Source organism: Triplophysa rosa, linkage group LG2 (assembly GCF_024868665.1).
Source record: "Triplophysa rosa linkage group LG2, Trosa_1v2, whole genome shotgun sequence".
In the NCBI taxonomy this organism is placed as follows: Eukaryota; Metazoa; Chordata; class Actinopteri; order Cypriniformes; family Nemacheilidae; genus Triplophysa; species Triplophysa rosa.
This window is the reverse complement of record NC_079891.1, coordinates 10,434,973-10,451,083: the sequence shown is the minus strand read 5'-3', so window position 1 is coordinate 10,451,083 and position 16,111 is coordinate 10,434,973. Positions and strand designations below refer to the sequence as shown.

The window sequence follows — 16,111 nt, the reverse complement described above, 5'->3', positions numbered from 1 at the left end:
GGCACACAACACAAACAAAAACTTTTCATTACAAAAAGGCAAGCATTGATTAAAATACAGCCCAGGGGACATGACAAAGTGACTAAGTTAATAATTAAAAGTAAACAGTCAAATTTGTCTGTTAGGTGGATATTAGTATGTAACACAATAAAGAGGTCCTTACTTTTGTATATACATTATAAGAATTAAAATCGGGTTAACATTAACGATGCCATACCTTATCTGGGGACGTAAATGTTGGAATTGAATGACTAACTCAATATAAATGATATTTCCTAAATGTTCTCATATCTCCAGGTTTTCTATGATCGTAGCAACTTAGCAAAACCTTGTCATTTTTGGAGCATATCCTTCATTAAAAATTTCAGTTTAGATCAGTAAATAATGGAGCAGAGACATACAGCTGTAGCAGGTGAGCAATAATCTCCCTTAAAATGAGTCTCTTCTGACAGACAGAGCTTCCAGACCACAGCACTGCTTCAGTGATGGCTCCATCCTGAAAGCGTCGCAACTCTGACCGAGAACCCCACATCTGCCTAAACTCTGTGGCCTGAAAACACCAACATTAGTGGTTTCAAAATATTCTGCAGAATAGACATTAACTCTAATTTCTGTGCATATATGGGTTAATTTACCTTGGGGCTGTCTGCTGGTGGTCCCCTCTCGAGACTACAAAGAGCATGTTGAAGGTTTAGCAGCAGGCCAACGCATAATGGTGGTTGGTTCTTGTGCTTTGGAGGTGCACTGTCCACAGACCACTGAAAATCAATGACAAAGTAAACATCTAAATATAGCTGCAAACAATGATAACAGGCCCAATCACTACAGTGCCATGCAGTGGCTCATGGAAAACAACGCAGGGCAAGCAAATTCATTAAATGGGTAATTATAGATGGTTTCAAAGCAACAACATAAATGTCACTGCGTATGCGCATGTTCGTTGACTGCCATTAACTTCCAGTACGTATATTCTCTTTTATTTTTCCCCTAGTATTATTATTTTTATTATGATGCATGTAAAGCTGCTTTGCAACAATGAAAATTGCGAAAAGCGCTATATACATAAAACTGAATTTGCAAATAATAGAGTGCCCGTAGACTATTTATGATAACAAAAAAAAAAACGAGAAGAACCGTTACTTGGCTAAACTTGTCTCTCCAATATTTTAAATTTAGACTGCGATATCAAGCTCAACCACTAGATGTCAATGTCCCATACGGTTTCTTTAAATGTGACAAAGACAACGTTCACACTGCAAGACTTAATGCTCAATTCTGATTTTTGCTCAGATCAGATTTTTTGTTCAGCTGTTCACATTACTTTAAAAATGTGGCCAATATCAGATTCCAGTGTGAATTTGTGATGGTTGTAAACTGAATCACATGCACAAAACAACAATAACACGTAACACGCAGCACGCTGTCATACAGAAATAAGCAATGGTCAAGTCAGCGGGTGTGTTTGAATATGCGGTACTGAGCAGACCATTCTCGCGGCGTGATTTGAGAGCATTCGCAGAGCAGTCTGCTCTCGGGGTGTGCGCAAGCTAGTCTACAAGTCCCAGCATGGAGTAGAACACACCTATAGCTTATGCTTTACCACTGTGTCAACACGCACGCGAGTGGTGGATGCAAAGCGATAAAAGACCATCTGATGCTTAATGTTTGGCAACCGAGCTGTAAAGTGCACTTCTGTCAACAGAATGCGCGTGAAGCTTTAAATCAGCACAGAATTGTGACACATGTCGATCTACAATGATGCAAAAGACACATGAAAAATATGACCATTCAGACGGAGGTCGCATTGCGAAACATCAGACCTGTATCTAATTTAGGACCACATATGAAAGTGGCTCAGATCAGATTTAAAAAGATCGGATTCCATGTGGTTTGTCCTGTTCACACTGTCATGCAGTAAACAGATCTGGGTCACATATGAGCAAGAAAATCGGATTTTGGTGGCAGTGTGAATGTAATCAAAGACACACGACGCATTCAACAAATTATTTATTCAATAAAATTAACATACAACAAAATTCAACAAATCATTTAATACAATTATTATACAATAAAATAATAATATAAATTAATATTAACAAATTAAATACAATAGTTATATTATTAGATAATAGCCAGACGATAAACAAACACAGACCAGACCTGCAGTCCCAGTGCGAGCGTCCGATGAAACAGTCTATATGTGGACTGTTTTGAAGTCATTTGCAAGTGACACTGCCTGCTGCCAGTTGGTGGTGCTATGCGTTACTTGAAAGTAGTCCACTGATATTTACCAACTTAAATACACAGTGCATTGCTTTCTGAGAACCACCATGTAGCGATGGGGCCATTATGTTTGCACCCACAACTGCTGCTTGCAGATGTCAAGATTGTCAAGACCTACTGACAGCAATTATTCATTTTGCAATCACATTTATGAATCTTTTTTGTGTTGAAAACTTAAAATTGTATCTACCTCTGGGTCAGGAGGCAGTGAATGTGCCAGAAGGTGGATCCTTTCTCCAAGTCCTTGTTGCAAGAGGGACAAAATGAAAGGAAATGCAGCGAGGACATAGTTCCCGCTGTGGTCCATGAGCTCATTGAGCAATGAAAGCTTCTTACAGGAAGCCTGCAACTTGACCAGCTCACTGAGGCTAAGAGAGAGCAACAGGGAACAAGAGCTAATGACCAACTTTATGTCTGTGCACAGCAAAAACATGCAGAGCATGTTTGTCTTGTTTTCTAGTGAAAATATCTAAAACTTAAATCAATATATATTTTCTTGACAATAAAAGTGACACGATATTTAGTCTTGTTCTAAAAAAGGAAATATAAGAGTTATGTAAATTTGTGTTTAAAACAAGCAAAAAATCTGCCAATGGGGTGAGAAAAATAAACTTGAATTTTACTTTTTTCTTAAGTACCTAATTTAAATAAGTCTTTCTCACCCCACCGGCAGATTTTTTGCTTGTTTTAAACAAAAACATCCCTAATTCATATATTTTATTTCTTAAAACAAGACAAAATATCTTGCGTCACTTTTCTGGTCAAGAAAATGTATCTTGATTTAAGAATGTTAAGATATTTGTACTATAAAACAAAACAAAAATGCTTAGTAAGAATGTCATTTTTTTGCAGTGTGACACTAGGGTTCGGTTTCACAGAAAGGGCTTATCCTTAAATAGGACTAGGACTAACACCGAGTCTACACGGCACAGGGCAGGACAAAAGACAATAAAACGCATTAGAACCCATTATAATTTTACATTTTGTCCACACTGGCGTGGCGTGACAGTCCCATTAGAACAAGCCGTATGTGTTACCAGTGTAGACACTGTGTTAGTTGAAGTCGGAAATTTAAGCAGCTTTTATAAAATTACCTAAAAAACATTACTGGGCTGAATCTTAATTAGGGTTGGGCATTGTTTACATTTGATCAATTCCCATTTCGATTCCGCTTATCGATTCCCAGTTTCAATTCCAAAGTGGTGAAAAGGCCAAGTTATTTTGTGCCATTACTTACAGCTGAACACAATAAAACAGCTTTATAACACAAAACCTGTTTGCGGCAATCAAATAAAGAAGAATAAAGAGTGCTTAGCTGTTTTTAGCAGTTGTTAGCTCAGTTATAAAGTTAGCCTTTTCTACCTTGTAGCATGCAGGTATTAAAACATGCTGTCACTGGAAGGGGGTGTGTACTTTGGGTTGACCACCCTGGTAATCTCTCTGGAAATAAACTAACATGGCTAGGCTAGCTCAAAATGATAAACATGCCGTCACTGGAAGGGGGTGTGTACTTTGGGCTGAGCACCCTGGTCATCTCTCTGGAAATAAACAAACATGGCTAGGCTAGCTCAAAATGATTTTGAAATAAGTTTCCCTCTAATGTACAAACCCGATTCCAAAAAAGTTGGGACACTGTACAAATTGTGAATAAAAACAGAATGCAATGATGTGGAAGTTTCAAATTTCAATATTTTATTCAGAATACAACATAGATGACATATCAAATGTTTAAACTGAGAAAATGTATCATTTTAAGAGAAAAACAAGTTGATTTTAAATTTCATGGCATCAACACATCTCAAAAAAGTTGGGACAAGGCCATGTTTACCACTGTGTGGCATCCCCTCTTCTTTTTATAACAGTCTGCAAACGTCTGGGGACTGAGGAGACAAGTTGCTCAAGTTTAGGAATAGGAATGTTGTCCCATTCTTGTCTAATACAGGCTTCTAGTTGCTCAACTGTCTTAGGTCTTCTTTGTCGCATCTTCCTCTTTATGATGCGCCAAATGTTTTCTATGGGTGAAAGATCTGGACTGCAGGCTGGGCATTTCAGTACCCGGATCCTTCTTCTACGCAGCCGTGATGTTGTAATTGATGCAGTATGTGGTCTGGCATTGTCATGTTGGAAAATGCAAGGTCTTCCCTGAAAGAGACGACGTCTGGATGGGAGCATATGTTGTTCTAGAACTTGGATATACCTTTCAGCATTGATGGTGCCTTTCCAGATGTGTAAGCTGCCCATGCCACACGCACTCATGCAACCCCATACCATCAGAGATGCAGGCTTCTGAACTGAGCGCTGATAACAACTTGGGTTGTCCTTGTCCTCTTTACTCCGGATGACATGGCGTCCCAGTTTTCCAAAAAGAACTTCAAATTTTGATTCGTCTGACCACAGAACAGTTTTCCACTTTGCCACAGTCCATTTTAAATGAGCCTTGGCCCAGAGAAAACGCCTGAGCTTCTGGATCATGTTTAGATATGGCTTCTTTTTTGACCTATAGAGTTTTAGCCGGCAACGGCGAATGGCACGGTGGATTGTGTTCACCGACAATGTTTTCTGGAAGTATTCCTGAGCCCATGTTGTGATTTCCATTACAGTAGCATTCCTGTATGTGATGCAGTGCCGTCTAAGGGCCCGAAGATCACGGGCATCCAGTATGGTTTTCCGGCCTTGACCCTTACGCACAGAGATTGTTCCAGATTCTCTGAATCTTTGGATGATATTATGCACTGTAGATGATGATAACTTCAAACTCTTTGCAATTTTTCTCTGAGAAACTCCTTTCTGATATTGCTCCACTATTTTTCACCGCAGCATTGGGGGAATTGGTGATCCTCTGCCATCTTGACTTCTGAGAGACACTGCCACTCTGAGAGGCTCTTTTTATACCCAATCATGTTGCCAATTGACCTAATAAGTTGCAAATTGGTCCTCCAGCTGTTCCTTATATGTACATTTAACTTTTCCGGCCTCTTATTGCTACCTGTCCCAACTTTTTTGGAATGTGTAGCTCTCATGAAATCCAAAATGAGCCAATATTTGGCATGACATTTCAAAATGTCTGACTTTCAACATTTGATATGTTATCTATATTCTATTGTGAATAAAATATAAGTTTATTAGATTCGTAAATTATTGCATTCCTTTTTTATTCACAATTTGTACAGTGTCCCAACTTTTTGGAATCGGGTTTGTAACATCTACCTAAACGGTGGAGACTCAACAACAGAAGAGGGATGCAGCCCTTTCACTAAAAATGCTGTGATCGATCAAACTTCTCACCGCGGTGGCTTAAAAAGATTACACTGCAATCGGGATGCGCAACGCATTAAACACTGAGCAATCTTTTAATTCGATACGGTGAACCACCTGCAGATGCCTTGTCATATTGGTGGTGACACCCGTCTTGCAACATAATAGTTTGTCACAAAGATTACACTCAGCTCGGTCTTGGAAAACATAGCCACACTTTAGAGCGCTGCCCACTGTTATCGTGCAAACTGACCTTTAGATTACAGCTGAAGGTCCTTGACAGATGACGTGAAAATTATTTTATATCTAAAACACGTGGTCCGGAAACAATAAGTGGAATCAAAATTTTAATTTTATAACAAGTATCAAAATCCTTATTTTATGGATCCAATTCCAGAGTTGGAATAGAATTATGATTCCCAACCCTAGTCTTATGACAAAACAATGTCACTGACATATTTTAAGATGTGTCAGTGCAAGTTTTTTTTTTCAGGTAAAATAGCTCAAACATGCATTTTAGTCTGGGATTAGGTTTAAGCCTTGTCTGTAAAATCGGGCATTGATTTTCCAGTACAAGCAGACAAAAGAAAAAAGACTAAAGGAAAACGCAAATCGCAGATTTCAGGTAGCAAATACTTACTAGAAAACGTTATCATATGTTCTGATCATGGCTTTGGTCGTCATAAACAAAGCCTGGAAGCAGTCTACTGTAGGATCATCCCATATCTTAATCGAAAGCAACGCCTCATGTTGGATCTGACAAATACATAAAAAATATTTAGACTGAATTATGCTAATAAACTGCTTAGTTAATGAATATCACATTCACATAGATGTCAAGAAGTCCCCACTTGTTTGTAGGTAAAAGTTGTCATGTCAGCACATAGATTAAGGTGTCCAGAAGGGTCCACAAAAACCACAGAGAATGCCATATGGAATTCAGGTATTGAGGGCTAAAGCAGAATAAAAAACACATATATTTAATAATGCAACCAGTACAAAACATTAAGTAACAACAGAATTCAGTTCTACTCACAGCTTTTGTGTCAGCATTCTTAGCCAAGGTGATACCGTTCTTGGTCAGATCTGTGGAAGCTGAAAACAAATGTATAACTGAAAAAATGCAGAAGGCACTCACATGCTTTTACCATTGCGGCAATTGTGTTAACTACTTTTTACCTTAAAGTGGCTGTCTAATCATAGTCTTTCACTAACCTGAAAGCTGACACGTTAAAGGTCATTGTATCCTATAGGCAGGAGATGCTGTATCTCCTTGCCAATGATATAGAATTGATAGATTAAGGCTTACTGCTTAACTATTGACGGATGTTCCATAAAACCCTCGTCGTTAGCTAGGAATCTGGGCATTTTATTCAATAGTAATCTGTCATTCGAAAGCCACTTTACCTGTAAACCCACATTTTTCACTTGTTACCCTTTTAAGCAACATATTAACAGGGCTGTGCAAAAATATTGATAGAGCAAACTATGACACTATTTTTTCACGATAGTGTAACGATAGTCCAACCTCTATTATATCTTTTTTTTTTAAATCCAGTTTTAAAGTCATATACAGTACATACGATTATTGTCTCAAGCAGGAGCGAGCATGGCGCTCCAGCTTCCAGAGTCGACATGTGAGTGCACTCAGATTTTAATGATGCGTGTTTCAAGCGCGCATAAAACACGAGTTCATTGTGATTTCATGGATGTGAGATGTGGAGCAAAAGCAGAGTCTTTTTTTAATCGACGGACAATGAGGATGTTGCTGCGGGTAACACCAGACTATAAAGTAGCAAAAGCGAAAGTGAAAATCGTGCTCCGCTGCCAAACAGTAACAGGGTATATACAGGAATCATGGAGCTAAATTGAATACTTTTTAAGACCCTTTTCAAGACTCTTTCCATATATTTTAAGACCTCATCGCCAGTTTTTTGTTTTAATCGGGTACATTGGCGACACTTTAACTTACATTTACTATATAATGATTGTAAGATAGCACAACTAAACAGTCTTAGTTTGTAATAACTCATCAATTAAACATAATTTAGAAGGGTGGGAACGAAGCACAAGAGAATTAATTGAGTGACTAACCCAATGCAAGGTTTATTAGAAAGAGAAACGAGGCTACGCTAAACACCTTCCGACACACAGAGCAGTACACCTCACGATTATTCCCTGAGATGGCCCTCAGCCATGGTTCCAACTCTTTATCCTCCAACCATGTTGTTTAACAACCGGTGTAAATGGACCTCCCACTATTCGCCTACTCAATGATTAAATTCAGGCAAACTTTAGCATATGACCTCTTTGGACTAGGGATGCACGTCAGTGAAAATTCTTGGCCGAAGCCGAATAAAAAAGAAACAATTCGACCGAATACCGAACACGGCTTTTCTTATTTCTTCTATTTATTTAGCCAATTTTTTCACTATTACATAAACTGAATGGTCAAAATGTGCTTTTTATATTTTATCTTGCTTTTCAATATAATACAATATAACTTGAAATAAAATTGAGCAAAACAAGTCCCTGTTGAAAAAAACAGCATATGCTGGTTTGGTATGTTTTGATGCCGGTTTGCACTGGTTTAAGCTGGTCAATGTGCTGGTTTAAGATGGCCATGTGCTGGTCCTTAGCTGGTTTAAGCTGGTCAAACCAGCATCAAAACATACCTAACCTTTTTTCAACAAGGGTAGGCTAAATTAAAACAAAATTTGAGCCCTCTCCCTTCTTGAGTAGCCTATATTAGGCCTATAACTGACTGCTGAAAGAATGTCCTGCACAACAAGTGTCCTTCAACATTATAAACTCAAGCTATGAATAAACTGTCGGATTATTATTGGCTACACTGCAAAATGATTTAAAGAAAAATCTCTCTCCCTCTCCCTCCCTACAGGGTTTAGCTCCTCAGTACCTGAGTGAGCTTCTATTGCATGAAAGTCCATTGTGTTCACTACGCTCTTATAGCTCTGGCCAGTTGGAAATACCTAGAATTTCAAGTACAGGTGGTAGATCCTTTTCCTACCTAGTGCCTAAACGTTGGAACAGTCTTCCGAGCGCTGTGTGGCAGGAAGACACACTTTGGAAGTGTAAATCTAGATTAAAGACGCATCTTTTTAACCTTGCATACAGATCTGGCCATTAAAAAATGCGCGAGAAAAACCATGCTGCATTGTGCTGCAGTACGTGATTCAGCCAAGCACCACTGCTGTGACAAGACCGTTAGGTGGCTGTCATGTCACAATCACTGATTCTGCTGTGAAGAACATGAGACGCGGCTCCTTGCGTCAGGATGAAAGGGCCATTTATCACTTTACCTTATGTTACAAATACATTCAACAGCTTAAGGAGTACTGTATGAGAACCCCAGACTCAACTCTGTGCCTACACAACACTGTTAACAAATTTATTTTGATTGATGTTATTTAAAAGCTAAGGCTCAGATATTTGAGCATTGTTTTATTGTAAAAAATTTAGAAAGTGTATAACTTGATTGAACTGTAATGGAGGCCATCTGGTGCATTACAGTATTGGCCTACTGTACTGTACACTGTATGTGGTTAGCGCACGGCTTCCTACCATTCGGCATTGGATCGATACCCCCTCAGGCAGGCAAAGTTTCTTTTTCAAAAAAGTTTTGTATTATAAGAATAAATGCATATGCTTAGAACAAAGTATATTATTCAATTCATATTCTATCTTTAAGCTGCAGATATTATAAAGAAAACCTGTGTAAGCCAAATGTAGCAATATTTAGGCTATTTATTTGGTCTTTTTTATTTAATCAAAATGAAGAGAAAAGAATATAAACTCAACAAGCAGTAGTCCATCCATTTGTCTGTTTAATTATTTTACTTTACAATAAATAGAAATATGCAGTTTAATTTCAGTATAGCTAGATCTATTGAAGGTTTTTATTTATTGGCCTTTCTTTGTTTGTGGCCTACAACAGCCACAAATAAACAATTATTATAACCGCTCTGTGAACGTGTAAATGTGCAGCAAAGGCGGTCGAGTAATTATTGTTCTTTAAACACACACAGTAGTGTTGTCACGATACCAAATTTCGGTACCAGTCGGTACTAAATGTGACAATACTTGCATTTCCCGCTATCATTTTGAGCGCTGTTGAACAGATTATGAAAGACCTGATTGGCTATTGTGTTTCTAAGGTCATCGGATGTCTTTGAATGGCTCCTTACCGAGCGCTTGCGCAACCAAACCCGGAAGCGCGTGAAATGATCATTGCATTGCACTCTCTACAGTGTGCTTACACAGATACACACGGAAGCGTTTGATTTTTACTTTGACATACTTTCAAACGCTTCCGTGTGTATCTGTGTAAGCGCTGTATGTTTGTAAGAGATGTAAATGTTTGTTTTAAAAAGCGCTGTGATTCCTTACCTTAGTTGAAATAAATAGGCCTACCTTATTTATTGTTGCAAATGCAATGCAAAGCTAAACAAGACAGACAGTGACCACGTTTACATGGACGTCAGTAATCAAATTATTTGCCTTATTCTGAATAAGCTAATATTACGATTAAGGTATTTACATGAGTTGCTTTAAGAATATAACTTTCATGTTCCCGTTTTACATGTTACACTACATAGTTCGATTAATGGCATACGTCATTTCGTCCCTAAGCGACGCTGTTCAATGTTCCTTCCATAATTTCATGTATAAACAAACAGTTAGTCTTCGCCATGGTACCACATACAGTTTTTGGTGTTTAATTTATTTTCTAGAATTGTTGGCATCTTTCTTGTTTCCGGTTCGGACCAAAAATGTGCTTTCTTGCTTGAAGCCATGTTGTTTGCCGTAAAACAAAACTTCTGTCCACTGCCGTGCGTGTGTGTGTGTAACCTGTCGCAAAGTGCCGCGAAAGTTCCTACTTTAATAGTGTAATATAGGTAATAGTGTGATTAAGGTGTGTACATGTCTATACCGCACTTCGATAATGTGACTAAAATAGGAGTTCTCCACCAGTCTTAATTCGATTTGTGTTTACTACGATTATGAGTTTAGACGGATTAAGTTAATCAAAAAGCTCTGTTTACATGGTCCATTCTTAATCAGAGTATTGTCTTAATCGTGTTGATATCAGATTATCGTTGTCCATGTAAACATGGTCACTGACCGTGAGCGACAAAGAAAACAATTGGGCCCAATTTGGACATTTTCACTTAGGGGTGTACTCACTTTTGTTGCCAGCGGATTAGACATTAATGGCTGTGTGTTGAGTTATTTTGAGGGGACAGGAAATTTACAGTGTTATACAAGCTGTATACTCACTACTTTACATTGTAGCCAAGTTTCATTGCTTCAGGGTTGTCACATGAAAAGTTGTAATAAAATATTTACAAAAATGTGAGGGGTGTATTCACTTCTATGAGATACTGTATATCTGAACATGAATGTACAATGATTGTGAGCAAATATTTGGGAGCTCTTTCTGATGTGAGATACCAATACCACTGTCGTTATTGTGTTACTGTATTGGTAAATAAATGCAATAATATATATATATATATAATAAATAATCTATTCTACTGTAAAAACATAACATTGGTCCCTGACAAAATGTGATATCATGATCTCCCTTACCCAAGAAGTGCAGAACATTCCTGAACAGCTGGTAGGCATTCATGCTTTTGCCAACTTTGTGTGTGGACAGAAGATAAGCCAATAACATAGAAGCATGGAAGCCACAGAAACATCCTGCACCCTGTTAAGACACATTAACAGTTGTTAAAAACAATTCCTTGTTTAATTGTGTCTTTCAGATTATTATTATGCTCCTCAACAAACAATTCATATTTCATATTAATAGACTATACAATTATACCTTAATTAAGAAACAAGTTTCTGTTTACCTGGTCCAGTCCTCTCTGTCTTAGCCAAACTTTGAGAAGGGCCACAACATCTCTAAATGCAGGACACTGCGTGCTATTAGCAGAAAGGAACTGGAAGTGTGAGAGAGGGAGGTGATCTCCAAGAATCGTGCTGTTATAATGGGGAGTAGGAGGCTCACTGAGTTCTGCTTTATAAAAACAATAGACATTTTTTGTAACATGAAATAATTAATCTCATTAAAAGAGACCTATCTGAAATTCTTGATTACCTTGTTGTTTATCGGCAACACCAGTGAACCACTCAGTCCTGACGTTGTTCTTCTGAGGATGAAAGCGACTGGGTTTGAGGAAGTTTGGAGGGGGCACAGCATGAACCCTCAATGTAACACTGCTGCTGTCTTTACCTGAAGATCATATGCAGACACACTTTGGTTACTTGACAAATTGTGGACAAACTGCTCTTCCATTTAAACATCTGCGACAATATCCCCTTTCACACAGTAATCACTGTAAATGACCATCAAATTACTTGAATGACTTTACCAGTAAATACACAAATGTGGTGTTCGGCATTCCATCTTTTTACCAGTTAAGACAGCATTCACAAAGCAGTAGAGGTGCACCGATTGACCGGCCAGAGCCTGGAATCAGACGGTTTTTCGTATGATCGGCCGGACCGGTGACTGGCCGGTCAGTCTCACGTCTCGCCAATTCCAAGCCGATCTTCTGTTGCCCGTGATGCAGGCAAGAACATCACAGCCGTCAGTACACTTAAAGCCGCAAGTAAACATGTAAACGTGCGTGGGCACAGCCTGTCTTTCACAGCTCGTTTATACTCGCATGTGGGTCCAACATACTGCGAATCTCTGTTGACTGACGCGCATCTCTCATATCCGCTGACTGCACGTGTGTGCACGCATCATTTACTGTACAGACAAAAAGGTGCACTGTAGTTCATCTCTCGCTGCTCCGTCTACATGGGCTATGTATGCTCATGGATTAAAGTGGAAAAAAAAATTCTGACTGATTTTTTTTCCAGGCAAAGTCATATTCCTTTAACAGACACTTCTAAATAGTCGAAACCAATAGCGTTTTAAAGGGAGATGTTTTGAACCACTTTACGTAGTATTGACAGTATTTTTAAAGCTATTTTTAATCTATGAAAAAAATATACTTACCTAGACAAATAATAAACCATCTATAACTTTTCAGTGCATTTTTTAATTTATCTTATAAGACCAAACAATATTTTCTGAAACTCTTAATAATTAACAGAAAAAAAGAACAAAATAAAAGCAACACTAAAGACCAAAAATTTTGTTTGTATTTGTCTCCAGAGTGCTTTTCACTTTTTCTGCCTTTTGGCTGTGAAACCATTTTCCTGAAGCTTGACTACACCTGACACCCGTTTCAGTGTTTGACTATTTAGTGTTTGACTAGCTTTTCTAAGGCGACCGTTAAGAAGGTATCACTTTAACATTTCCATGGCGACGCAGCAATGCTTATTGTGTGACACACTGCAAAGCCACAGCAGCTGTGACTGATGCATTGCTTTTACATAATTTTTCTTTTTTACTCAAAAAAATCACAAACTGTTAACTATGTCATGAAATATCTGACATTCCGATTGGCAAATATGTGCATGTGAATGTGTTTTGTTGTTTAAACACTTTTATAATGATCGCGTTAGTTGATCTAGAAGCGGGCGCCACCATGTTTGTTTCTGCCGTGGTCTGAGATCTGCCGGATTTACATCACGTGAATTCATCCACTTCTCTTAAAAACACCAACGTAAGTGCCTGGTGAACTGGTAGAAGAATTGAGTGATCTTAATAATTGATTACATTGCAGATACTGTGTCTGATCTGAATAAAACACATCCGTCAAATTACATTTGAGGAGATTGTTATTGTCGCTTCCATAGACATCAGTGTGTATTATGCAATCTCTAAATGTATTTTTTGCTGGTAGGCACGTGTATATGTCTGAAGCCTAAATTAAACATTGAATATGTGGTTGAAAGCACTGGGTAGTTGTGATATGTGACAGGGTTGATTCTGTCTCTGGCTCAGTGCCAGCCAAAGCGCTGAATGTTCTAATCACACCGGTGTGATCGTACGCTGCAAAGGGTTAACAACATTATGAAAAGTGAATTTAAGACATCAAGGACAGGCTGGAACCCTGCAATTGACGAAAATCTGTCGTAGACTCGCTGCAATTAACGGAAATCCATCGTAGCGACGGAGAACTTTAATCCATGTATGCTAACAGTGATGCTAAACTCTGACACATGCTGAACTCATGTTGAAGTCGTTCACTCTGTGTAAAACAAACGTAAATTCCATTCAACCTGATTGCTTGGCTTACGGTAATGCTGGTAATTTCACCTCTGCAAAATGACAATCAACACGACTTCTACTTGTTTTTAAAAATCCCAAATATAAAAAAATTAATAAATCAACCAATATATGTGATATATATCTGATTGAGTTCTTTACTAACACAAAAAACTGCAAATACATATAAATCTTTAGAGTAGAATTCACTCTTTTTTTAATTTTTAATTGAAGTTGCAGCAAAAATCAACCCACTTCTTTTAATACTACAGACCCAAGATAAAGACAATTTATTATACATTTCAGAAAAAATGAAATAAAGCAATGTTAGTTTCATAAACAGAAACAGACAAGAATAAAGTTGAAGTATTTTATTGTTATCTTAGACTTTTGTGAGAGGAGTACAAAAATGAAAAAGGTCAATTAATTGACATGCTTAGTTATATTTTATTATTTGTCCTTTTCAGTCACAGAGTTCTTCAATTTAACAGTTGTTCGGGAAAGAGAAGATTCTGTAATTTAATGCAGCTTGGAGAACTGCATTTAGGGAAATTGTAATGTTCAATCATTTATGTAATGAAAATAAAAAAAATGTGCATTGAAGAAAAGTCAATATGGTTTTATATACAGTATACTGTCTATTATAGTTTGTGGATAGAAAATCGGAATCGGCAAAAATCGGAATTGGCAGGTTTCACTTATAATAAAATCGGGGGAAAAAATGCAATCGGTGCATCTCTACAAAGCAGTCCCAAAATACCAGTAATGTGATGTAAATGTGCATCTCAAAAAAATTTGAATATCATGGGAAGTTATTTTTTGTAATTTCATTCAAAAATTCAAAATCTCTTATATTCTAGATACATTGCACACAAAGTGAAATTTCAACAGTTTAATTTTTAACTGATGGTTTTGACTTAAAGCTTAGGAAAAAATTCTAATCTCTAAAAATTAGAATATACATTTTTTATCTTAATTAGTTGGAGTATAAATGCCAGGTAACTCATGGGCTAGTTCAGTGCACACAACCACAATTATGGGGAAGACTACTGACTTGACAGTTGTCCAGAAGACAATAAAAAAAAACTACTGGGTCAAGCCCAATGACGGCCCAAAGGGGAAATATATTGGACATGTCAGATGACCACTAGGGGGCGCTGGGCTATAACTTTACAGGTCCTCTCAGAACATGACCTTGATGAACCATAGCAAGTTTAGTAGAGATTTGCCATTGCATTTGTAAAATACTGCATTTTTTGACAAAATATCTAATGGGCGACTACAATGCCAGACCGAGGAAATATTTTAAAAATATTCTGGATTGTTAAGTACAATTGTGCTCTTACCTATAGTTGTCTTGCTTATAGTCGACTAATAGTCGAATCTCGCGCAGTTAACAAGGGTGCAGTGCAGCGCAACATCGATGCACCAATAAACAATCAAACATTAATTTACAGAATTTGTTTAGAAAAGAATATACCTTAATAATAATGACCCAAGAAAAACCCTGCATCAACAATCGTCTGAAATTTTCTTATGTCTGAAGACAGAAACATAAAATATGTAAACAACAATGGCTTCATTGAGAATGTAAGTTGTATTAAAATAGCGTGGTGTATGAAACCGATTAAACGCAAGTTCAACGCGATGATGTCACAAATATGTTAATTTGCACATGAAGCCTCCTTGCGCCATAGTCATACAAAATCCTGTGGGAAACACCGATTGGGTTGTGTTCACATTTGTAGTTCGGTTCTCTTGATTATTTTGGTCCGGGCCAAAAAAAACATTTTAGTCCAGGTTCGCTTATGCTGTTAGGTTCGATATCTTAAGTTTATCTGTTAAAGTACCAGTGCAGACATTGTTTAAAATGTCTAAAAGTGTCTGAAATCACACCCTTATGACACAGACCTGAATCTTATTAAGTCATTAATGATGAACACTGGCAGAGAATTAAGTGAGAGGTTTAAATGTTGTTTTCAATTAAAGTCACCATTATGGTGATCAGTGTTTGCTTCAGTTGGGCTCTTGACCCTTGATTTCTTTAGTGTAAATAGGTTACAAAACAGCAAAACAAGTGACATCTGGTGAGGTTGATTGCGTATTGATGTTTAACAGTCGTAACTTGATCTAATCCAAAGTCAAACTCCAATTCTGAAGCCATTTGTGAAGTTACCAATGCTGTGTGATACTGTATCGTGAGGTCTTGATTTATTTATTTGCCATAAAATTTAAAACATGATACAAACAAGCCCAAAAGACCAATTCATACACATTTTAAAACTGTCGGCAGGTCCAGCAATGTTGTGGCAATCAGTTAATGGGAGAAACTTGTAAACAAACTCTGCAAATAAAAGTTAATCTATGGCACATCTCAGA

The 16,111-nt window shown here is 37.6% G+C and overlaps 1 protein-coding gene across 3 annotated transcripts in view; it reads right to left on the bottom strand.

Annotated features, from left to right (window-relative positions):
• nol6 (nucleolar protein 6 (RNA-associated)) overlaps positions 1-16,111 on the bottom strand; it is a 143,422-nt gene that overhangs the window by 43,258 nt on the left and 84,053 nt on the right. For 2 of the 3 annotated variants that reach the window (XM_057358686.1, XM_057358666.1), the window contains exons 6-14: positions 11,666-11,800; positions 11,418-11,584; positions 11,149-11,269; positions 6,575-6,633; positions 6,390-6,491; positions 6,179-6,294; positions 2,474-2,651; positions 636-758; positions 402-550 (exon numbers count right to left, since the gene is read on the bottom strand). In XM_057358686.1, the coding sequence (XP_057214669.1) occupies positions 402-550; positions 636-758; positions 2,474-2,651; positions 6,179-6,294; positions 6,390-6,491; positions 6,575-6,633; positions 11,149-11,269; positions 11,418-11,584; positions 11,666-11,800 (1,150 nt within the window). The remainder of the gene's footprint in view (positions 1-401; positions 551-635; positions 759-2,473; positions 2,652-6,178; positions 6,295-6,389; positions 6,492-6,574; positions 6,634-11,148; positions 11,270-11,417; positions 11,585-11,665; positions 11,801-16,111) is intronic. The other variant, XM_057358675.1, reaches the window with a different exon arrangement.